The sequence below is a fragment of the Aulonocara stuartgranti genome (genome assembly GCF_965226115.1).
Source record: "Aulonocara stuartgranti genome assembly, chromosome: 10".
Taxonomy (NCBI): Eukaryota; Metazoa; Chordata; class Actinopteri; order Cichliformes; family Cichlidae; genus Aulonocara; species Aulonocara stuartgranti.
The window spans coordinates 3,452,707-3,478,479 of NC_138946.1; the positions used below are offsets into that span (position 1 = coordinate 3,452,707).

Here is a 25,773-nt window from a genome sequence, read left to right on the forward strand (position 1 = left end):
GCAGCGGCGGAGAGACGTGTATCAGTGGGCAGGAACAACCACCGAGTTAAACACTCTCACTTCACTACACATTTACTACGCATGAATACATGTATGAACTGCAGCCCCACTGCTGCATGCTTAATCGTTGTTTCCCCCTGGTGTGAAAGTGGAAAGAATAGCAAGAGAACATTTGAAATGTCAAATGACTGACAGCGATAGCACACAGAGAATCATTTTGTGCACATAATGAGCAGAAGTAATGCCACAATGTCTAAGTATCCTTTCAGCCTGAATAAGAAACACAGCCACATTTTTATGCTTTAAGCATGATGCTGAAGCTTTCATCCAAAGACTGAGTCTGGCAGCAGAAAATAGGTTAAAATACATTACTGATGGGCCAGTCAACGATCAACTCCCTAAACACACAGTTTATATATTTGTTTTCAGTATATTAAAGCCCAGTCTGAAATATACTGACAGTAATATGTTTATTGTTTTCATTATTTTGAGTAGAAACTACCAAGACTGAATCATATCTGTTATTAATCTCTGTCTCTCTTCCACAGCATGTCTTTATCCTGTCATCCTTCTCTCACCCCAACCAATCACAGCAGATGGCCCCGCCCCTCCCTGAGCCTGGTTCTGCCGGAGGTTTCTTCCTGTTAAAAGGGAGTTTTTCCTTCCCACTGTTGCCAAAGTGCTTGCTCATAGGGGGTCATATGATTGTTGGGTTTTTCTCTGTATCTATGAAGCGCCTTGAGGCGACTTTTGTTGTGATTTGGCGCTATATAAATAAAATTGAATTGAACTGAGAATTCAGATGCAAGACTACTGAGGGAGAGCGATCTGACAGTCCACCTGAGAGCTGCCTCATTCTGGCATCTATTTTCCAGTTTGTCAACCTCATGCCCGTCTTAAGATGATGGCAGAGGCCACCTGGTGGGAGGCAACCTGTCTCCAACGATCACAGTCTGACTCGGACTGACTGCAACCACCCTCAGACCGTTTGACAGACGCATATATTATATAGCCAACATAGTTTGATCAGTCTGATGAGCATAACCGATGAACACTTAAACGCTGTCCTGCAGCAACCATGGCCCGATTTGTGGAGGAATTTCTGTGTTAAACCTGTGAGCTTCTAGCTCGGGGGTAGGTAACTCCAGGCCTCGAGTGCCGGTGTCCTGCAGGTTTTAGATCCCACCCTGGGTTAACACACCTGAATCAAATGATTAGTTCATTACCAGACCTCTGGAGAACTTCAAGAAATGCTGAGGAGTCATTTAGCCCTTTAAATCAGCTGTGATGGATCATGGACACATCTAAAACCTCCAGGACACCGGCACTCGAGGCCTGGAGTTGCCTACCCCTGTTCTAGCTGGACTCAAATCTAAGTAGTTCATGAATTTCTGCTTAATGTAAAGTACATAAATGTCAACAGATTTCAACAAATGCACAGCAACACGTCTGTGATTTTTGCAGATTTGCTACAGTTAATTGCCATATTATCACAAACAGAGTGCATGCAACTGCTAACCTGATCACATTACATTGCAGAGTGACGGCAGACTGAATGCATTTTGATTCGTCTTGATGAACCAATGTCGGTTTAAAGGCCACAACATTTGAACAGTTGCAAAATTGTAAATGCATTGCACCCTATTGCACTAATTTTGGTCATGCTGTGGTCTCCAACCACTGTTTTCTCTGGTGTGACTGTAGCGTTGCCTCTCTGCCGAATCCCTCATCCTGCAGGTGGAGTCCAACTCCATCACCTTGGTTTGCGTGGTTAAACACCAGCTGCAGTCTAAGGCAGAGGAGTTTAAGACAGTCGGATGGACAGAATTTACATCAAAAACTCAAATATGTGATATTACAGGACAGGGCAGAGCTAACGTTAACCTTTAAGGACAAAATACTTTATTTTGCATCTCAAAGTAATCGAACTTGGCACTTTTAAGGATTAACACAGGAATTATCCGAATGATGAAGATTTACCCTCTGATTTGAATATTAGCATCAAATTGATGACTGACAGTCATTTCAGTAACTGTTTATAGTTTCTGCTGAAGAACTGTGAGACCCACATTGCCATTACGGAGACGTTTTGCAAAGAAAGACATAAAATCTCAAACTGCGTACACACAGACGTAAAGATGTTATAAACCTAAACTCACTAACAAAGATATTGTGGCTATGGTGGATATATGGGATGTAACCCAGTACTTTGCTGTATTTAATGTGGTGCTTTAATCCTTTCAAGCTCTAAGTACTTCTCCATGAACCGGTGAACTTTTTGAATACCTGCAGAAAGCTGCAACTTTTTTTCCAGCCAGTCTGTTTCATTAAAGGCTGAGCTGAGAGTCTGTTGAAATGGACTCGTTTTGTGTTGACTGTTGGGATGCTGGAGAGCTGTGCACCCAGATAAGAAAGATGTGAGCATGTGTACTGTGAAGGAGTTGACGAGATTTTGGTCAGAGTATACTGTCAGAATGACTGAAAGAGATGAAGGTCAGAATCCTCTGTTGGACTCTTTTAATAAAGTACTTTAACGTCACTTCGAGAAGACAAGCACGACCCAGCCATCCACTTTATCTAAGATCACAGTTTCTGTGAATGAAGCAACTTCCAATTTTATTTTTTAAACTCCAGCTTACACACTACCAAACTTTTCTCAGTACCAAAAATGGACCATTTACAGAAGGTTACAGCTTTGATGGGAGATGGTACTTTGGGAGAAAACAGCATCTTGGCCTCAGGAACCTGGGAGAGAGTTGAAGGAGTTCATGCTTGTTCATGAGTGAAGGTAGACAGGAGAAAGGGAGACTGCAGCCTCATCTGCAACAGCGCCAGAAGATGTTAATCCTCAGGTGCTAATTCCAAAACAAAGGTTTGAAATTAGCACTTGATGTTTTCCTGTCTTCACCCAGGGTCAAGAAGCTCTTGGTAGTAATCGAAAGTTCACAAATGCAGGTGGCAGAGAAATGACTTCTCTCCACTGGGACTGTGGACCAACACCTGGGAACAGGGCGAAGAGCTCAGAATAGAGTTGTTGCTCTTTCGAGGTGAAAAAGCTAAACGAGGTAGGTGGGTCATCTGCCACCTGGATGTTTCCCAAAGGATACGCTGGAGCTTTGTGGAGCCCTTAGATTCCCCTCAGGAAGATCTGGAGGGAGTAAAAGCACCTGTGTTTTTCAGCTGCTGCCTTCACACCCCAATCTGGACAAACGGTGGTCGAGATGAAATAAAGACAAAGCTGGACTCGTATATTTAACCTAATATTGGCAAACTCAAAGTCGGCTGCATCCCTGCACATCACCTGATTGCACAGCCAGCACACATTAACTGATGGCTCCTTCTCATCTTACTGGCAAATCTCATTCTGGGTCTACTATTTAAACTTTGCAACCCTCCTCCATCCCAGCTCAGTATGGGATGAGCCTGAGGCTATTTTTTAATTTTTCCAAAACTCCAGGTTCACCTGTAGCTGAAGTTCAAACTGAGCATCAGAATGGGTAACAAAGGTGATTTAAGTGACTTTTAATGTGGCATGGCTGTTGGTGCTAAGACAGCCTGGTCTGAGTATTTCACAAAAAGCTGATCTCCTGGGATTTTCCCACAGAGCCAACCTTGTAGGTATTGTAGAGAATGGTCTGAAGAAGGGAAACTACCCAGAGAGTGGCAGTTCTCTGGGAGAAGATGCTTTCTCATCAGTCAAATGATCACTTGTTACAACCAAGCTATGCAAAGAGCATCTCTGAAAGCACAACCACACTCCTGTCAGCTAAGAACAGGAAACCGAGGCTATAATTTACATGGGCTCACTGAAGCGGGACCGTAGAAGACTGAAAAATGCCTGATGTCCACATTGGCTGCTTCCAGCGGGACAACACCCTATATCTCACAGCTCAAATCTGCTGGTGTCTTGATCATGAAAACAAGTTCACTGTACTGAAATGGCCTCCACAGTCACCAGATCTCAGTCCAACAGAGAACCTTTGGAATTTGGTGTAACAGGGTTTACATCATGGACCAAAATCTCGGAGGAATGTTTCCAGCACCTTGTTGAATCGATGCCATGAACATTTAACTCAGTTCTAAAGGAAAAAAATACTGGTGGCTGCAAGTGCTTCCCTTATTCTGCAAGGAGATACACCCATCAATCCCATTTCGACTTGTTCTTGACTTATTGCATTCACAAGATTTTCAGAAAACTTGACCTCTGACCTTGAGGTTACTAGGATTTGAACTTGTTCAAGATTTTTAGTAGATATACCTCTGGATTCAATTTAAATCTTGTTCTTGGGTTATTCATAAACGCAGGTGTTTATGCTGCCAGCCCACCCGGCTGGGTGACTTTTTTACCCCATCAGCCTTTTATAACTGTTGAGGGGTAAAAAAGGGAAAAGGGGGTCCGAGCCAGTACTAGCAAAGTGTACCAAATACTGTAAAGTGGTAGGTGAGCAAAGTCTCGAGAAAAGAATGAAAAGCATCACAGACTTCAAAATAAAATCAATATCTTACCCACTTGGTCTGACAACATAACCAACAGAGAATTAAGCAAATTCATCCAGCTCCTGTGTTCAAACCCACGTCTTAAAAAGCTGTTGCATAAGAAAAACAGTTTTTCTAAGATTGAAGCGTCTCAGCCAGCAGTGAGTGTGAATGTGCTAACTCGAGCAGAAGAGAAAATGAGGTCCGTCTGGGGACAACACTGCGAGGTGACTCGCTCCCATCCGTCTCAGCAGCACAATGCCGCTGTGCTCAATTGTCCCAACCAACCCGCCTGCGCTGTTATCATGCGTCCTCCTTCAAGAAGTAAATAAACAGATTTTTTTCTCCCCCTGGGAAACTGAATGGAAAGTTATTCAGCCACAGATACCCAAATGATGACTGTATCCTGGGAGTTTTCAGAGATATGAAAATGAACATAACACTTAGTCAGGTAGAGGCATTTTCTCAATGTGAAACAACAGCTACAAAAACACAGCATAAAATAACCGAGGCTCACAACCCCAACATTATGTGAATGTGAGAACGATCACGAATCATATCAGGCCTTCAGTAGGAAGCACAACAACATACAGGAGGAATAACAAGAAAAGCTAATCAGCTTACAAAGCCCGAACATCACAGGATGATAAGCTTTGACAGGTGAAATAACAACTTATTGAGTTTTAATTGCCCAGTGGTTTTTTCCATCCAGCTAATTATTGTCTGCGCTTGTTCCGTCTTAATCAACTTCAGTGACTCTGTGGAAAACTTTGAGCTACATTTAACTATGAAAAGTGCTGAGCAGTGTATCGGACGATGTTAGAGGCAGTGACAGCACTTTTAAATGCTTCCAAGGGTTGTCCTTAAGACATGTTATCAATTTATACACCACGGTGAATGCTTAGGTTAGCTAACTGATAGATGTTAATGGTTCCAGCTAGCTTTTACACTGAATTTGTTTTTTTAAAATAACCTAAACTTTAAAAGTCCAAACTGTCTGGAAAGGCCAGCCCCACTGATGTGGTGGGTTTCTGTCAGGCCAAGCACTGCTTACTCAGTGAAATCTAAAAATTAAACCGATCTTCTCTCCTTTCATCTCAAACAGTATTCTGTCACTTAAGCTTCTCTTGTTGCCTGTGCAGACCATCCTCTAAACTTAGTGACATCTTGTGGCCACAGTTGACTATTGTCTCTGGAAGCAGCCTTAACTCCAGTTGGCCCAGAAAGCTACTTCCACTGCTGCCTGACTCACAAGGCTTCGCTACAGTGAGTCCTGCATATGTGATTTGGCAGATTTCTATGGCAGATACCCATCCTGACAAAACCCCAAGAGATTTGTGTCTCCTTCTCAAACCAGGGACCTTTAACTTTTTTGGCACCACTGAAACATTTTTTTTATAATCTCCCATAGATACTGTCATACATGGCTTAAACCCTTTAATTCAGCTGTGATTTTTTTAATTACTGTATTGTAATATGTTTGTTTAAAAAATAAAAAACAGGCGTTAGCTTGTTTTTCAGAGCTCTTTTTTCAGTGGTACATGGTCCTAACTTGAAAGCCATACGGAAAAATATATGATTTTATAGAATATGATTCAATATTTCAATATTCAAAATTGAACAGAATACATGAATAAAACATCTAAACTGAGCTTATCTTAAACAAATGCAGAAGTAATATTGATCCATTTAATGCTATTTGGTAACATTTTTGGCGAAATAGTTTTTTGGGAAACACTTTCAAATGTTTCACTTATTTTATTCCTTTATGAATGAATAGCTCCATACATTCATCCACCACTGCTCATCGTCAGCTAACAGTAAAATATAAAAATGATGGGAAATATAGAAGTAATAATTTTTTTAGAGTTCTTCAGCCTTAAGGGAGCGCAGAAAAGTGACGATGTTTATGGATAGTGCAGCATAATCGAAATAAAAGGCAGGAAGTGAAATCATGAAAAGGTATATGAACAGTATAGGATGTTACTTTTATTTACAATTATATTGTTATGTTTTCTACTGTTTTGCTATTTTATCGTGTGTTGTTCAGCATAAACACTCAACTTCTGTTATACTTAAATGTGCTGTATAAATAAACTTTACTTCACTAATGCTGAGCTAAAGGCCAAAGTCTTCCGCAATCCAACATCACAGAACACACAATACACTAATGCACCAGGATTGTGCAAGTTTGTCAGCAGCAAACGGCTCGATATTCACCGATCGAGTTCACCAGCTTTAGAACGAAGGCTGGAGTTAGTGCAAGATTTCCTGGGTTTCTGGTTATTCTAACCTGGATGACCCTTGGGGGGTCTTAAGGACATTTATTGTCTTTTTCATTTTTAGTTTTAAACCATCTTCACTGTGTTGAGTGGAATATAGCCAAATTTGTCAAAGAATGTTTTTTTTACTTATTTTTTTTTATTGTGGTGTCAATTCATTAAATCAGCCTAAAATGGCTAAGTTACAGAAATCCATCCACCTTAGTCCCTTTGGACAAAAATGTCCACATTGAAACCCATTATAAACGCTATTTTTCACGCCAGAAAAATTACGGTCAAAGGGATCGTCAGGTTTCCAGCTTAGGTTTCGTTTTGGACTACAGGCCTTAGAGTTGTAATTTTTTTATTTGTCCACCGGGTGGCGCCCTTGCTTCACATTTGACCTCTGCTGGAAAACAGCGGGCTGCTTGGACAGACCTGCCGGAAATGAAGCCTCATTTCCGGCGTGCAGCAGCGGCTTCGCCCGCTGATCGTGCGGGACCATTTTTTGGTCCCTAGGACCATGAGAGGGTGCTTTTTTTTTTTTTTTTTTTTAGTCAACAGGAAATGACGTATTTGTTGTCACGTGGTATCGGACGTGTGGGCTGGAAAAAGCAGTCCCCGGTGATCGTGCCCCGGTGATCGTCGCGACTTACCCCGGCAACATGCACTTATTTCGGCCTAGAGGAGGAGCATTTGCCGCCTGGAGACCATTTTCTGGTCCTGAAAAAAAAAAAAAAAGGCGATCGAAATGACTGTTCGTGCCAATCTTTAGTCCATCTAAAGGCCTAATTATAATAACAATCAAATATTACTTCAAATGTTTTTTTGGGAAAATATTTAGTTTTTTAGTTTTTTTTTTTAGTTTTTTTGTAATTTAAAGGGTTAAAACAACGAAAATATAATTAAAACTTTATATGAATATTTCAGGGAGAAGTAGTTTTAAAAGACTGACCAATTTAAAGTGAAAAAAAAATTAATATTTAATATTTTTATTGCACTTTTTGGGGAATTGTCCTTAGGCATGCATTTTTTAATGCGCTCCTGCAAAAAAAATAATGGCAGGTCAAAATGAATTTTGGTGCCAATCTTTGACCCATCTAAAGGCCTAATTATAATAACAATCAAATATTACTTCAAATGTTTTTTTTGGAAAATATTTAGTTTTTTTTGTTTTTTGGGGCTAAAAAAACAGGGCGCTCATGTAATACAACTGGGATTTAAAGGGTTAAAACAACGAAAATATAATTAAAACTTTATATGAATATTTCAGGGAGAAGTAGTTTTAAAAGACTGACCAATTTAAAGTGGAAAAAAATATTAATACATAAGATTTTTATTGCACTTTTTGGGGAATGGACATTTATGTCCATTAGGGACCAAGGTGGATGTCTTTTTTAGGGATCTCCAATTAAGTTTCCCAGAAATAATAAAAAAAACCTTATTTTTTATGTGCGGCTCTTATAACAAGCTTATAAGTTTGATGGCAAAACAGGGGTTGATACAGTGTTTTCATAGCACCTCCATGACTCTGACTTCAGCGCCACAGAATGACTCTCAAATCCAATAAGACAGAAACTAGATTTTAAGGTTGTGGAATGAGGAGGTGAGTAAAAGCTGCACCGAAACGGGCGAAACTATTGCTGCCACAAGATGAAGAGTCTGTTGTACCTTTGACAAACTCACTCTCTAAGCCACAGGACACCCTGCTGTTCCAGGATAGCAGAATCATTTCAGATAAGCCATTTTCCTCGGCTGTGCCCTGGTTTACTGCCACACCCTGCCTCTCTGAAAATCTGCTGAGAGATGATGAGAAAAGCAACCATTTTGGGCCTTTCTGTGGCTCTCAGGTGGCCGCCTCCTCCTCGCCTCTCTGCTCTCTTTGGAAACAACTAAAGCACATTTCCTCCAAGATAATAAATCCAACTCAATAAATATTGTGGAATATGGGACTCTGGCTTTTGCTGAAAGCGTATTTTCTTCTTTTCATTCTGCTGTCCTTTCAAAGCTGTGTCCCTCTGCTGCTTTAATACAACCGCAGGTGCTTTACATTGAATTTCATTGTGGCGAGAGATGCAGAGAGCAGTTTTTTTTCCATCTCGTCAAACCCGCCAACTGGCTGCCGGCTCGGTTCTTGGAGGCAAATATTGAGTGGCCTGAAATGTGAAAACATTTATATCAAATTCTAAATAGAAAATATGCCCGGCAAGTGTGCATGCAAGGGGAGGACGCAAAAGGTGTTTGCATTGCCACATCTTTAAGGGGAAAATCCTAAAATAGTGGTACATTAAATAATGCAGTAATTTTAAACAATCCCAGCATTTTTGATCCCTCCTAACTTAACTAGTACAACATCCATCTGATACTTTCAGCACATTAAAGCTCTGTTAAAAACCACAGCAATTTTACAATCACTCCAAGTGTCACGGGTGGGGGCCGGTTTGTGGCATAATTTGCATAGTACAGTTTGCTGGTCCGTGTCAGACTTGTTGTTGTTTGGCTTTATCAGTGTTTTATTTGTTCCTGAGTAAATCGGTTTGGCTGAGAGCAAAGTTATAGTTTTCACACAGCTGAATAAACGTCAAACAGCAAACTGATCAAACAGAAGTGTGCGATGGTCGAGAATTTGCTCCAGTGTCCTGTTATATTTTAGGGAGGAGCAGATGGATGAGTTTATTAAACTCCACCAAGACAGCTGGTGACGCAAATCTGAAGGCGAGACCGACCCGATTCACAGCCTCGCACTTCCGGCCTTCTGGGTCTTCGAAGGACCCGACCCACGTAGACCGCGAAGGACGGGTTTTCCGAAGGATGCGGCCTAAGTTTTGGGACACAGCTTATGGGGTTTTCTCTACTGTAGCCGTTAGCTTAGTGGCTAGCTGACTTTCTGTCGTGCCACTTCTGACATTTTCCTTCTAACCAGTTGGATTTTCCACACTTGATGAGGTTCGTGCCTTCCTGCGACGGACCACGTCAGACCAAGGTCAACAGCAAGGGTCGCTGGGAAATCATTGCTGATTGGCCAGGTTACATAATAACAAATGATCTAATTGGCCCACATCTTTATTTAAATCAAAAAGGCGCCCAAACGATTTACATCATAACACATCAAAATTACTTTCCACTGCTCTTTTCTCTAGCCAGGGTGTGATGGCTGCAGTTACAGCCACATATATTGGGTAATATCTGTCAAACATCACAGTGCTACAATAGACTTATACATAACACAACACTTTAAATAAAGGATTTAATTTACAGGGAAATGCAAACTGGTTTGGTTTATAATTAACTTACTTATACGATCACATAAAATAAGTGCATAGATTTTAGTTAGTTTTAGTGTATTATTTAATTTTCCTTTGTTTTCTCAGTGGCAGCTGCTCCCAGTCCCTTGGTTGATGAGCTAATAGGTGGGAAAAGGGGCGGAGCAAGGCTACATGGAGACCTGTAAACTGGGTCATACCACAACTCTGGATCATGGGGGGGAAATGGAATTTGTTATGTTAGTTTCAGCTACGTTTTTGTGCATTCTACCCCTTTTTGTGGGCTGTATTTAAGTTTAAGTCTTATTTAGGTAGATCAGTTTGTTTGTTACCAACTTTTGAGTAGAGTTCTGTTACTTTGACCTCTTTTATGGGCCCAAGATTTAGATCTTTAGTATAATTTAACCAAGTTTGTTTTCTGGGTTAAAAAAAAACCTTTTTTGTTGGACTTTAACCTGTGTCTGACTTTCCTTTCCTTTTCAGTCCAACACAAGCAGTGGTACCCTGGATGTTTGATCTGCTTTCTAGTAATTATCAATCGGTATTAGGACCTTTAAAAGTTTACCAAAACGCACTTTGTTTTCTCCATTCAAAACAACCAGCTGACCATCTTTTCTTGATGTTTAGTCTTGATTGAAAAATAGTTAGATGATGATGGAGACACGAACTGGCCTCTTAACTATGTATGACCCACAAAGCAGTCGATTGGCTTCTCTATTGGCTTGTCAGAATATTTGCTTTAACTTTAACTGTGCTCTATGTTTGATACCTCATGCATTAAAAATATGGTTGCAGTGTTGAGTTTGCAGCAGTACGTGTTATTATGACAGCAGCATTAGAGTGATTTGTCATTTCTGAGAGATAAAGCAAAGCAACAAAAACACTAAAAGGTTGAGCACAGATGGAAGGGAACATTTCATTTAATCTCTCGACACTGAAATCTGTGGCAGGAAAATGGGGAAAATACCAGCTGTGCTACCTCTAGGAATGCTGGTACCACCTTACAGCAGCGCACATTTTAGTCCTTAAAATATCCCAGAAGGAAAGAAACAGGTCACAAGATGTGATGACAGGAGAATTATAGGGTTAGAGAAAACATTTATTTGAAATATTCAGACTACTGGTTCCAAATTGTGGGTTTTCAATTTAATAATTAATCTTAATTTAAAAATCAAATTTTCTGTATGCCATCATGTTTCAGTGTTTAAAAAGCTGGTTAAAGAGGTTTGAGCACTGTAATCATCGAACTTTGAAAACGTGGCTTTTAATGGGAACAGGTTTTTCTTCACGGTGCGGAAACAGAGTGAAGAGTTTTTGATCCTATTGACTGAACTCAAGCTGAAGTTGCGAGAGGCTGCAAACGAGAGAGAGTGGTTTTTGATTAAAGGCAGTACACAACATGTCAAGGTCATTGCTATGATGATTTTTAGTTTTTATAAGACTGACATATGAATTCAGGGCAGTAAATATGAACCTTCAAATTCAACCTTGAATCTCTTCATTAGGAGCCAGACTGCAGCCACCTAAAATACTGCGAGGATGTTTTTATTGAGTTTTCTAGCTTCCAGTAGCTCATTCATTTGATTTTTATTAGGTCCTAATAGAAATCAACAGAGTGGTGCATTGCAATCAGACCAGTGCATACTGTTTTCAGGGAAATTACTTAATTTTGGAATTTAACCGCAGTCAAGCTGCTACTTGATGCGAGCGTTGATGGACGTAGCGCATGAAAATTTCATTCCTCTGCATCCAACATGGGCTGAATGTGAATCGGCTCATTGAGCATTTCGATCCAAACCTTTGCAATAAGTAACTAAACCAGGTGGTACGGCGCTTGCTGCCACGCCGAGCCGTCCTCCTCCCTAATGCAGAGCCGAGCGACTGAAAAATCGTCCATCTTTGCTGCTTTTTTGTGTGAAGAGTCAAAAGTAAACTCCCAACTCTTGAATGTCCTGCTTTTTCTTCACCGACTCATCAGTCATTCATTGGACTAACTTAAAGGTTTAAAAACACAAAGCTCTCTGTGATTGGCCCTGAAACCATTAGGTTTAACTCACAGAAGAAGATGCGGTCGATGGTGGTGTTAACAGGCTCCCTGAATAGCTCCGCTAACTCGACCACTTTGTTGCCTCTCCTGACATTTTCTTTTCAGCTTCAAGTAGAAAGTCCATCATTCTCATTCTGAACAGGAAGACCTGCCTCCTCCTTATTCTCATCTTCCCCCACATGAAGATTGCATCTTCATAAATCAAACAATTTCTGATAAAAATGATTCGGAGGGCTTCATACGTTAAAATATTCATGAACTGTGAGGGGAAAATTGCAGATGGGAAACCTATCAGTAAATAAGACAATTTTCAAATATTCTCTTTGTGGATGTTGGAGTCGAGAAACCTGAAATCTGAATCCTTGACTCTTTTATTCCAGCTGGAGTTTTTGTGCCCCCACTGCACATCTGGAAAGGTTTTTTAAGTGTAGCGTAGGCTCCATCTGAATGGCAAAAAGCCCATCGAACACACACAGACACAGCTCGGTACTCTCCAGAGTCCGTCGTATGAATGCAGCCGGAGTGACGGCAAACAGAGGAAAGAGGAGAAGAGCGGAGGCAGCACATGGAGAGGAAAAGAGCAAAGCAGAGCGAGGGAAAGGAAAAAAGACGGAGTGAAGGAAGGCATTGAGGATGAGGTAATACCACTGATGAAACCCAGGCAGCGATGACAACAGACATCCGATGCGTTTATGAAAGCGAACAATCTCAAAGAGATTTCTTTGTCTCTGTGGTGAGCATAGCTCTTCCCTGACACAGCTGCAGCTAAGACTTCTCACCACTTTGACTTCACCCTCATACTCCATGCACCTAACACTGTACACACCAAGCAGCTACCTGAATGCAAAGCATTAGAAATATAAAGCTTATTAAGGATAACATCAAATAAATGGCACTCGTTAAGTCCCTGTGTTTTCCACAACAGGGACATAATGACCCATAATCTGCAGAGAGCGTTGACCTACTACAGCTGCATCCACACAGGGAGTAATTTGCTTCGTTCTCGTCATTTTGAACCTGATAGTCGGTCACAAGTGGAGATTTTGGGCTCTGGTTGCCTAGGCAATGTCATATGTCAATCACTGGTATCCTGCACTCTCACTGGTAGGTGCATAAAAAAATATACATTATGATTGGAGTTTAACAAGGTGCAAACATGAAATTGACATCTTGCCCCACAAATATCAGCGATGTTTGGACAGCTAGCGAAGTCTGGCTACTTGGCATATACTGGTCTCCTACATGCTAGCTAGCTACACTGCTATAATTAGACTGATATAAACACCTTAGGAGAGGAACTTAAGGTCACAGAAGTTAATGCTGAGGGTCTGAAAATGGACCAAATTCATGCACATCTTCAGCATGATATTAGTTACAAATATGTTGATTACTCACTATGGAAAAGCTTTTAAAAGTCCACAGTGAAGTCTCAGTGAGGTTGTTGGCTGTAGCTACACTGTGGGTTTTTTAAAGTTCATATATGTGTTGCACATGACAAGAGTCAACAAAAAGCTGGAGAGAACAAGAGTCATGGTTGAAAATAAAGGAGACAGAACTGCAGCATGTTGCAGAGCGTCTTATCAAACGTTGAAGACGCTCGGTCAGGCAGATTGTAATAAATCAGGAGTGTCAAGACGCTGATGCCAAAAACCACCTTCAATGTAAATGTGAGACGCTGGCAGCCTCATTCTTTTTGCTTGGTTTCTTAAATGTATCGACAGGTGCGCTAAACCTTAGTGAAGTGGTAGCCCCCCTGGTGGGCTGTGAAGGTACTGCAGGTGGGTTGCAGTAATAACAGAAATTCAGTTTGAAATGAGGATGTGCAGTTGCATTTATATAAATGTATGCATTTATTTTAATATAAACGTGAATTCAGACTGGTAATAGAAGTGGTCAGTTTGTGATGCTGCTCATTACTCTGACCTAAATTTACTGATCTAATACTGATGTTTGCTTCCCCGTGGTGGGTCACACACTGGCCTTAAAACAGCCTACGTTGTTTATAATTTTTGAATAACATTGTTTAAGTTAAATAAACTCTCATTTATGTTGATTAGATGTAGATTTAAGATTAAGTGGGCCGTGTGGAATTTTCTGGTTTTTGTGTGGGTCGCAGCACTCTTGATTTTAAGAATGGCTGCTGTAGATCAAACAGGATGCAAACTGATAAATCATTAAGCTTTTTTTTGTCTCTTTTATTTAAAATAATGATTCAGTGTGTGATGCCCCATGGACGATTAACCAAAGAACTGCGTGAACTTAGACAGATGACAACAGCTCCGGGTTGAGCCGGCAGGGCACGGACCTCGTCGAGGGAAAGGACTGATTTGTGTCCACTGTTTTGTGTGTCAGCAGTGCTGCCATGACTGAGCCTTCAAACTGTGGGAGAGTACAGTGTGTTTGTTATTTCTTTGTCTCCTGTGTTTTAAACCCTGCAGTTCGTTCCATCACACACGCTCTTCGTCACGTCCTGCCGCCGCTCAGAGACAGATGATGAAACACACATGCCCTTTTTCTGCAGTCATGCTGCTCCTTTTGCCCCAAAACAGATCCATTTACCACACAAGCTGCAAAAAACAAAACTGTGTGTGTGTGTGTCTGAAAGCTGATTATAAAGAGTGTGTGTCACCCTGTGTGTGTTATCCTCTTATTGTCAAGCCTGCAGAGACATGAAGGGGAAGTTTGTGTTTTGTTTCGGTGTGTGCGTGTCACCCAGGTTCTCACCCCAGTTTCCCCCACTCGGCTGTTTAGTTTGGCCCGTCTCTGATCGCAGAACAAACACCAGCCTTCACATCGATTCCCCCATCACTTTTGGCTCAGAGCCTCGGTGACTCTCTGCTTTCTCATTTTCAGTTTTAATCATCTTTATCCTCAAGAACCACTTCATTATGCAAGGCTATTTAACTGTAAAATCACTGTATAATTTGCTGTCTGTTTATGCAAATGGAGAGCAGAAGCTTCTACGGCTTCATCGGAAAGAAAAAAATGCAAGGACGGAAATTTACGCTTTTTTGTGATTATTTTTTTCTCCATTGGTGGCAAATTGATCCCAAAGCGAGCAAGCCAAAATTAAAAGTACGCTTTGTGGGGAGAATTAGTAATCCATCAAGCATTTCTCATGTCTGTCTTCAAATACTGATTAAGCCGCCCACAGTGAAAACATGGAAATGACGACAAAACCTAAACTCTCAACTGGACCTTTTAGAATTGTCCTTATTTTCTGTCATATACAAATTAAAAAAACCCCAAAACCCCCACCCAAAACAAACATATACAAATAATAAGTCCTCTAAACAGCAGCTTTACACAATTTATTTTACACCTTTGGATCTCTATGATGTCATAGAGAGCCAAAATTTCACCAAATCTAAAGCAAAGCGTTTTGTGTGGTGCTGTATGTAATTAGGTTTTCTCAAATGATGCGAACATGGCAAATGAGCATTTGTTCAAGTGAAAATATTTCAGCTTTGGCAAAATTTAGGTAAGATGGAAAAAAGGAAGCTTGCTAATTTTGCTTGGCAGGAAAATTAGTCGGACTAACTTAAATTTAATTGACATTGAATTGAATTAAAGTGATTGGTGTGTGGACAGATCTAGTCTATAGGCAGTAGTCAGAACCTCAAATTCGTTAATTTGTGTTGCTGTGCCACCTTTTCCGTGTCCATCATGACAATTTTCACTCTTTATATTTAGTGATTTACAATTTTAAAAGATGAAAAAGTTGAAATTTAGAGGTTGGAGAGGTTGGTGGAGGTGGGAGATATTATTAATCCAAGATATGTTCTCTGGTTAAGTTTAAGTAGTAAAAGCAACTGGATTAGGTTGAGCAAAATATAATGGTTTTGCCTAAAATACAACAGTTACTCATCATGTTCTTTTAATCATAATGTTTGCATAAAATACAGAAGATGAGTTGAATCCACACGATTATAAGAGGTTTTTAAGCACTCAAATTCTCCATGGACATGAATCTGCAGGCACCTGCATTAACCATTAACATCACTAAATGACTAGTTTACAGCGCTCCAACACAAACGAAACATACTGACAAACAAACAAAACCTCTAAACTGACGTGTTGTTAGATAGAAACAATGAGGTTAGCAGCTATATACTACACTGGGTATCAAACAGCTTATTCACGTTAGCAGATAAGCTAACATTAGCCAGTTCTATCTGGAGCCTGTGAAACCAAATGGAAATGTAGCTATTGGAGGATTACTATAAGTGACATCAGCGGGGCAATCAATTCATGAAGGGGTTTGTTTGTTTTACGAAATCAAGTCTAACCCTGAGCCATGTTTCTTTCTGACTTATGCTAGCTAACACTAGAACACCTGCTAATACAAACATTTAGCTAGTTAGCTCAAAAGCTGGACAATCTCAAAAGCTTTTTGGCAATTTTCAAATAATTTTTATGAATGTTACACACTTTTGTCTGCTCTATAGTGTGGCTAAATTATTGGCAGCTGTCTAGTAAGTGATGAGCATATTTCTCCTGTTTTGGCTTCCCTTCATTGGCTTCCTGTTAAATCCAGAATTGAATTCAAAGTCCTGCTCCTCACATACAAGGTCTTAAATAATCAGGCCCCATCTTATCGTAATGACCTTGTAGTACCATATCACCCTATTAGAGCACTTCGCTCTCACACTGCAGGCCTACTTGTTGTTCCTAGAGTATTTAAAAGTAGAATGGGAGGCAGAGCCTTCAGTTTTCAGGCCCCTCTTCTGTGGAACCAGCTTCCAGTTTGGATTCGGGAGACAGACACAATCTCTACTTTTAAGATTAGGCTTCAAACTTTCCTTTATGCTAAAGCATATAGTTAGGGCTGGACCAGGTGACCCTGAATCCTCCCTTAGTTATGCTGCAATAGACGTAGGCTGCCGGGGATTCCCATGATGCATTGAGTTTTTCCTTTCCAGTCACCTTTCTCACTCACTATGTATTAATAGACCTCTCTGCATTGAATCATATCTGTTATTAACCTCTGTCTCTCTTCCACAGCATGTCTTTATCCTGTCTTCCTTCTATCACCTCATCTGGTCGCAGCAGATGGCCCCGCCCCTCCTGAGCCTGGTTCTGCCGGAGGTTTCTTCCTGTGAAAAGGGAGTTTTTCCTTCCCACTGTTGCCAAAGTGATTGCTCATAGGGGGTCAAATGATTGTTGGGTTTTTCTCTGTATCTATGAAGCGCCTTGAGGCGACTTTTGTTGTGATTTGGTGCTATATAAATAAAATTGAATTGAATTGAATTGAATTGATGAGTGGAAGTGTCAGTTAGCTAGCTGTTTGTAACATTAAATGACATTACTTTTAAGTATTTTTTGTGACTAATAATATTTTAATAAACCACCTTTTTGGCAGCAACATTTAATTGTTTCATGTCTATCCTCAGCTGCTCAACAGTTTAAATAAAAAACAAAACAAAAAACAAAACAAACAAAACAAAACGTAGCCAAAACAAACAAACAAAAATAAAATCTAAATGTATTCTTGCTGCCTTTCAAAGGGTTGGTTCAAAGACAGGGACCAGTCAGATTCCATCTTCACTGACTTTAATATCACTAAAGATGGCAGTAAGTTGCTAAGTATCTCAAAATGACAATAATATATGGTTACTCTACAATCAGTTTGAAATCAAATGGGTACATGTTGGAAATTGCATTCACACTGTGACTCACTAATTCACATACATTCTTTACTTTTAGAGTCCAGATGGAGCCCTTACAGATTTGAAACAGAAATTGTGCTTCAGTTGCTGAAGGATGATGATTTATCAGTGCAATGTCATTGGTGCTAAGGAGCCTTGCACTTTTACATTTGGCAACAGTTGAGTTAAGTCCTCTATAGCAAAGAGACACATCGCAGTCTGTGCTCATAGCACACACTGACTCAGAGTCATTGGTCTGTGTTGGCAATCAGGCTGTAGATATTTATAATGTTTGACAGTCTGTCTGAGAGCGACTGAAGTCAGTCACTATTGTGTCGAGACAGCTGTGAACTAGGTGACCTAATACAGCAATTGAAAGTTTCCTCTCCTTCTTGATTGAAAGTGGTTGCCAACAGGTTGAGGGTGTTGCACACTCAACCTCTGAACCACCATAAAAAAAACCAAAAAACGATACAGTCACCAGGCAAACTCAGATTTTCTCTCTCATCACCAGAAGGCTGCCGTCTTATGTTCCTATACCCTGTGACTGAGCCATTACCCAAACTTTTTGTAGCTGCTTTTCTCTCAGCTGTGTGTGAATGTGTGTGCTACAGGGATCTGAACCACAGCATTACATAATCTCTCTCTCAGCCAATCAGTGAGCACAACCCTTCTAACGTCATTTGTTGATCTGATCCAGAAACACACACACACTGATGTAAGTGTACACACAGCTGGAGCCAGGTATCTGTTCTCACTAGAAAACCCAAACCAGCTGTCAGAACACACAGACACACACACACACACACACACACACACACACACACACACACACACACACACACACACACACACACACACACAGGTGTCAATATGCATCACTAGGATTACTCAACTTTCACGTTTATTTGAAGACCTGCAGGTAGCTGTTGCAGCGTTGTCATTAAAAGCTTCTGAGCTCAGAGACCGGCCTCGTCCTCTGCAGCCTGCTGATCTGTATCATATCGAACTCCCCGCTGTTTGGATCAACACACACCGTTTCATTTCTCCACTTCTTCCAAAATGAGGCCACAGTTACATGTTATGACAGGAGACTGGGGTCAGTGGGAATGTGTGTATATTTCTATCTTGTGTGTTTCTGATTAATGTGGCAGTTCTGTGGCGCCACATTAATGTGGTGTTCAGATTCAGGAAAACTCACACAATATGTGTTTTAGTAGAGGCAAGCTGGTGTTTTATATGTTAATTGTTTCTGATTGTCTCTGATTTTGCACAAAAGTTAGAATTGCACAGTTACGGAGCCCTGCCAGGGACATGGGAGAAAAAAAAAATTAAGATGAACTTTTGCATGATCTCGCAAAATACACTGCATCCTTCGCAGGTCGCATTTGAAAGCTGAGTCGGTGTATCCTTCGTGACCCAACCTATCCCAGAATTCATAGCGCGGCCCAGCCAAGTCATTTCTAACAATGGCGGCAGATACTTAGTTTCAATCTTATGTTTTCTGGGTCACAAAATAAACGTTGAAGCTATTTTCAGGCGTGAATGTAGCTGTGTAAACTTCAAGTATCTGCTCGGTTTATCAAGACATCACATATTTGTAAAAGTGCTCCGATGTTTTCGGAGACGTCTGTTACCCACCATCTCGAAGCTAACTTTAGGTCGAGGCCCACTACAGCCGGGGGGACGCCGCACTCCCGGCACATCGTGCTTCGACCTCCCGGTCGGCTTCGAGCTGGCGCCCTCTGAAGGATGCGGCCAAAACATTTGCGCAAAAGTTCATCTTAATTTTTTTTCTCCTATGCCCCTTGCGGGGCTCTGTACAAAGTCACAATGAGGACATGTATAAAAAAATCCAATCAGGGCTCCAAAGCACGCCCACATGAAAGTGTTCTTTCCAAATGCTACGGACAAAATTTAAATAACGCTAACAATGGATCAGTTTGAAGAATTTGTGATCCTCAAAAGCATTTCCATTTTTGCTCCTATTGAAAAAAAATCTTTTTGAGCCAGTATGAATATAATCCTGTGAAACCAACATATGAAAACTGTTTCACGGTTTCACTTTTCTACCATTCGCTTTGATAGAAAAGTGTCAGCCTGGTGCTGGTGTGAAAGCTTAGAAAGAAACAGCTGGTACTTTTATTTTGGTGGAGTTTCCTTCTCACAAAGACATCCCTGGGTTACCATTGTTTATAAAATACCATTAAGAAATAATGAAAAGCTACATTTCCTGCTTCCTTCACAGAGCGCAGATCTACATGTTTGATTCAGAAGAGTTTTACAACTGTCTTTTCGCTCTTTCTGACACACAACCTCCAGCAACCAGAATCAAACCAGCAACCCTTTGTTTGTCCAGGTAAGGTTTAAACCACTACACTATTGAGAGTAATGAGCACCAATGAAAAGAGAAACATCCAATAATTATGCAGAAAGCATCAAAATCTCTGTAGGCTATGAGACCAGATAACGAGCTACCAAAATTAGCTGACTCATCAACTTTCTTCTCAGTTTGGCAGCTTAAATTAAATGCTGCGAGTACATAAAGCATACGCGACAGGTCGGAATTAATTAGTATGTGAAAATAACTGCACAACAGCCCAGAAAGAAATGCAAAAATAACCAAAATAGGACAGGAAATGACCAAAAATGAAATGATATACTATCATCAAAGACGAATAACAACAAAAGGCAGAAAATTACTGAAGGATGGAATAAAAATGTCTACAGAAAACACTGCAAACAGATGTCAAATCACCAGCAGGACTCACAAAACACCTGCAAGACACAGAGCTGGAGACAAAAAGACACAACTGCGTGAGCTGCTTTGTCTTTTCTGCAGTGTGGAGGTCTTGCCCGGAGGAGCTCGGTTTCATAATCCATCCATATGCACACAGCAGAAAATATTATTCCATTCTCAACTTCTCACTTTAGCACTGAAAGTCCTTTGAAGCTCTCTTTTTTTTTGCCAGCGCTGGTATTTCACAGCATCCTGCTTTACATTCACATTTACACCTGAGAGTGGAGCACACAGGGCGCAGCAGGTGGAGGCGAAGAGTCACGCTCGGGGGTCACCTTGACATTTTCCCAGCTACTTCAGTGAATTAACCTTTTAGTCACAGGCTCACCTAACAAGCCCACACACAAACGGCCTCCAGGAAAATGAGACCAACCCAGCTTTGGCTCGACCGCGTGATATTTTCTCCGCGGGCTCACGGATCCATTAAAACCTGCTTTGTGTTAAGCGTGCTGAAATGCTGCCCCTGACCTCTCAGATGGAGAGAGAGCTTTCAAGTTCTCACTGCGGACGCCACGCTGGGATTCCTCGAAAACCGAGAGCTCCGTTTAGCACCCCGAGTATCACCCGGCGAGTTTGCCTCGCAGCGCGAAACAGCCGCGGGAAAACACTCAGCTTCAATGAGACGTGAAACCACAATCAGTCACAGCTGCAGCTCGCATGCTAGTGGCTTCATGGGACTGTCTATGATGGGCAGCAGGAAGCAGCAGCTGACCACCATGTTATGATACGGTCCATGGATTTTATTATTCATAGCTTTTAAAGGCAAAGGTGTAGATTTCATGATGCCAGCATTTAGCACACATGCGTTTGAAAACGATAACCAGCGGGACAACGATGCTTCAGATCTTGGCGTTCTTTAGTCCCAGAAATACACTTCTACCATAATCTGATGCTGATTCAAATTCACCAGCATGCTGGAAATAAAGTGTCAGTTGCTCAAAATTCACAAAATTCACTGGAGTCAGAGCCCCAGAACAACACGTAGTGTGTCTCTGCATGAACCAAACAGAAATAATTGAAATACCTCGATTGAAGACACCAGCAAAGTTACTCGAAGATGAGGAAAAGCCAGAGCAACACCTTAGAAACTAGCTTACAATGCCTTCTGTATCATACGTTCTTGCAGCTCTTGATTAAATTTATAGTGTACATATTATCTGTTATTGCAATTTGCAAAACTCGTGCACAATTTTAGTTGAACTTTTCTTTAACGAACCTTGTTTTGTCATCTAGAAAGAGATTTTTCCTGGCTTACGATAACAGATTAGCTGTTCAGCTACAACCGAGGAGTTCTTAGTAGTTTCCAGTTGTAGAGATCACAGCATCCAAACCTGAAGCCAGGGCATCAGGTGAGGAGTGAGATAACGAACCAGCTCAACAGTCTCTTGTTGTTCGTTGTGCACCATGAATTCATCCTCCAATGTGATATCCCGAGTTTTACTCGATTTTTCCTACACAGACAGTCTTCACTCACAGTCTGGACCACTCACCAGATTTGTGTCCCCGCAACGTCATCCTCCAAAATAAAAAACAAGGTAAAGAATCCACGACACAGAAACACATGAGCAAAGGAACCCAACAGGACTTTGCACCCATAAAGACAACATTTGATGAGTCTCGACACCTCAGTTTATATCACCAAAGACGAGTTTGATGAACACAAGAATACTTTTCAGGGTTTTTCCAGCTGCACAAGCAGAGACCACCCTCCCCAACTTCTGATGCAAATCCAGTCACTTTCTATTATCAGCAGGCCTGAAACCACTCAGCTCACAAAAGAGCTTCAAAGACTGCTCCTAGCAGGCTTTCTTTGGGTAAAGAGTGAACAGACTGAGCTAAAAACACCAACTAGTCCAGACAGGTGTATGAGAAGGTGACTGAGTGTGGGATTGGCCAAATGCCAGTCAGGTAATGCTTTCTGATCACATCTCCCATCAAACTGGGCTCTGACTCACTTCAGCACTGCCTCTGTAAATGAAGAGTGTGTGAATCACAACTGCTTCAGAGATGCACTGGAATTTCCAGAAACATCTGCAGATGACTCTGAAAAACGTCTTAGCTTTTGATTTTGTTCCAACAACGATTGTGTAGTTTTTTTTGTCACATAATGATCCAAATGTTGTCACATGGTGATTCGTGGTCTGGACTGATAAAAGCCAGTGCTGCTGACTGTTTAATGACGATGTTGCTGAATTAAGCATAACTTTGCCTAAATAAAACAAAGCCTGGATGTTATGCTTCATTTAGCATCAGTGGAACTTAACTTACTGAACTTCTTCACCACACACTCTTCCACAGAGAGCTGAAACCATCGCCATCGCCTCCTGGGAGGCTCCTTTTATACCCACTCATTCTCCTGACTTGTTGCCAGTGAACTTCAGTGAAAAGCAGCATGTTCCACCAGGTGTTTTATGCTTTTAAGCATGAAATTTTCACTCTTTTGTTGCTCCTAATCCAACTTTTTTGAAATGCATTCCTTGCTTTGAATTCAAGATGAGCAGAAAAACAATGACATTGCTAATTTAAAACTTTGCGACTGGACTCTAGGGTTCAGTTGTTTTTGATTTAATTCACCTTCTGCACAGCATCTCAACTGGAAACAGACGAATGATTTTAACTATACCTCCCTTCCCTAATATCAGTTTCCTTCACCATGCTGAGTTGCACAAAACACTTTCACCAAAACACTTCTGCAACCTTGCATAAACTGCTTTTTTCCAGCTAAATAATCTTCACCCACATCGAATCCCAACTCACCCCACAGCCGCCTCTCCCTCACACCCCTCCAGAAGACATCCCAAGCCTTGTTGGTGGAGTCTTTGACATGCTCGCTGAAAGATCTCCGCAGCTGAGATTTTACCGTCGTGTGCTGAGCCATATTCCACACGTTCGACAGTCACATATTCCCAGTGAGAAACCTGTGTTTCTGGACAGTTTCTAATCCATGCGGGCAGCGTTCACTCTGTCACGGCTCATGCGGAGGGTGTGTTTCACTTAAGAGTTCAGCAAAGTAAGGAAGGAGGAGGAGGTAGAAGAGGAGGCAGGGGGGGCTGACACTTGATGCAAAAAGTCTGCATGCAATTTGTGAAACAGCACAGCCCTTTCCCTCCCTACAGCTCCACACTCAGAAAGTTAAGTGTGTGGGTACATCTATCTTTGTGAGAGCCAAATTCATAAAGTCAGGATGTTTGGGACGGTTCAAAGTTTGGGACAAGCCTTCAAAGGGTGTTTTGAGAGTTAAGAATTTGTTTATGGGGCAAGGGGATGTAATATGTCAGCGAAGATCCTCACAAAAATATCAGTGCAATTTTGAGTGTGTGTGTGTGTGTAGCTGAAAGATAAGCGAATGATTACAGAGTGTCCGTGTGTGTGCGAGGCAGAGCGAGAATGAGAAGTATTTATCTTTTGTGTGTGCGTGCTTGTGTCAGAAATTAAAGGATTTGGCCGGCCTGAAGGGAGGAAATGACATCTAACCTGGGTTAAAGGCATCAGCAGTATAAACACGCACGCAAAAGGAAGCAGACACACTCGCATTATAAACACAAACACTTCCATGCACACTGCGAGACACTTCGTGGTGGCAGCTTGGTCTCAGTTGTGTAAAAGCAACTTTAAAGCTTTGAAGGGAGGCTGTTGTTTAAGGAACAGCTTTCAGAGACGAGGCCGACTTGGACTTGTTTGGAATGATGTAAGGATCGACTTGTCAGACTTTTCTCACATGAGCTTTGAGCAACTTTGAGCCCCAATTTTTCCATTTTTTATTGGAAGTTGTGCAGTTTAATGTCTCATTGCACTCTGAAATGAAACTATAGTACAAATAAGCAAATTTTAGTTAAAAAATAAATCATGGAATTAATTTATAGACCAATAGAAATACAATAGAAATCAAGTGTTCAGAAAGTTCTTCACACATCTGTTGCAGAAGTTCCTATAAATGTGCCACTTGTAGGTTGCTTTGCTTTCACATAACAATTTGAGCCGGTGTAAGTCTGGAGACTGTGCTGGAGACTCCATGTAAATGGTAAATGGCCTGTATTTGTATAGCGCTTTACTAGTCCCTAAGGACCCCAAAGCGCTTTACACAACCAGTCATCCACCCATCCACACACTGGTGAAGGTAGCTACATTGTAGCCACAGCCACCCTGGGGCGCACTGACAGAGGCGAGGCTGCCGGACACTGGCGCCACCGGGCCCTCTGACCACCACCAGTAGGCAACGGGTGAAGTGTCTTGCCCAAGGACACAACGACCGGGACTGTCCAAGCTGGGGCTCGAACCGGCAACCTTCCGATTACAAGGCGAACTCCCAACTCTTGAGCCACGATCGCCCCCATGTCAGATCAGATTGTGTTGGACATGTGAGTTCTCACATGCACCTCCGTCAGGAAAGTCGTAGAAGAGTTCAAAGTTGCAGTGCAAGTGGAGAAACAGCTTCATATGAAGGATTTCTGGTGTCATTGTGATATTTGAACAACAGTTTGAGAAAATGACTCTTTAAGGAGTTATAAATGACTGAAAATTGAAATTGGACTTATACGTTTGAATTGTTTTGCATGACTTGCTACTTGACTCTAACAAACCTGAGAGAGAATTCAATTTCATCTACGTGATGAATCACAGTAGTCAACTTAAGCCACATTATACTGTAAGGACATGACTATAACATCACAGAAACAGACCCAATGAGGGGACATACAAGAGACAATAGAAAAGGATGCAGCAAAAACTCGAAGTAGGAAGATAAGATAAGATAAGATAGAACTTTATTAATCCCTCGGGTGGGTTCCTCTGGGAAATTCGACTTCCAAAAAAAGCACAGCAACGACCGAAGTTACAGTTACAGAACTGTTATATACACACACACACACACACACACACACACACACACACACACACACACACACACATATAAATACAGAGACAAATATAAATAAAATATACAAAGGGGATAAATAGAATAAATAGGAATAAAAATAAAAATACAAGTGAATTGCACATTTCAAGTATTGAGTCTATTGCACTGTTGACTATTTACAAAAGTATTGCACAAAAGGTATTGCACAGTGAGGTGAAGAGGCACTACAGCTTAGTTGTTCCCCCCTCCTTTGTCCTCCTGTTTCCCCTCCCTCTCCCCTCCAGAGAGGAGTTAAACAGTCTGATGGCGTGTGGGACAAAGGAGTTTTTAAGTCTGTTAGTTCTTGTCTTGGGGAGAAGCAACCTGTCACTGAACAGACTCTTCTGATTGTTTATGGCCGTGTGCAGAGGATGCCCAGCATTG

General features: G+C 41.3%; 1 protein-coding gene across 2 annotated transcripts in view; it reads right to left on the minus strand.

Annotated features, from left to right (window-relative positions):
* LOC309716111 (rho GTPase-activating protein 7) overlaps positions 1–23,497 on the minus strand; it is a 115,304-nt gene extending 91,807 nt beyond the window's left edge. For both annotated transcript variants that reach the window (XM_082549719.1, XM_082549718.1), the window contains exon 1: positions 23,253–23,497. In XM_082549719.1, coding sequence (XP_082405845.1) covers positions 23,253–23,373 — 121 coding nt within the window. In that variant the 5' untranslated portion in view covers positions 23,374–23,497. The remainder of the gene's footprint in view (positions 1–23,252) is intronic.
* Positions 23,498–25,773: the final 2,276 nt, after the last annotated feature.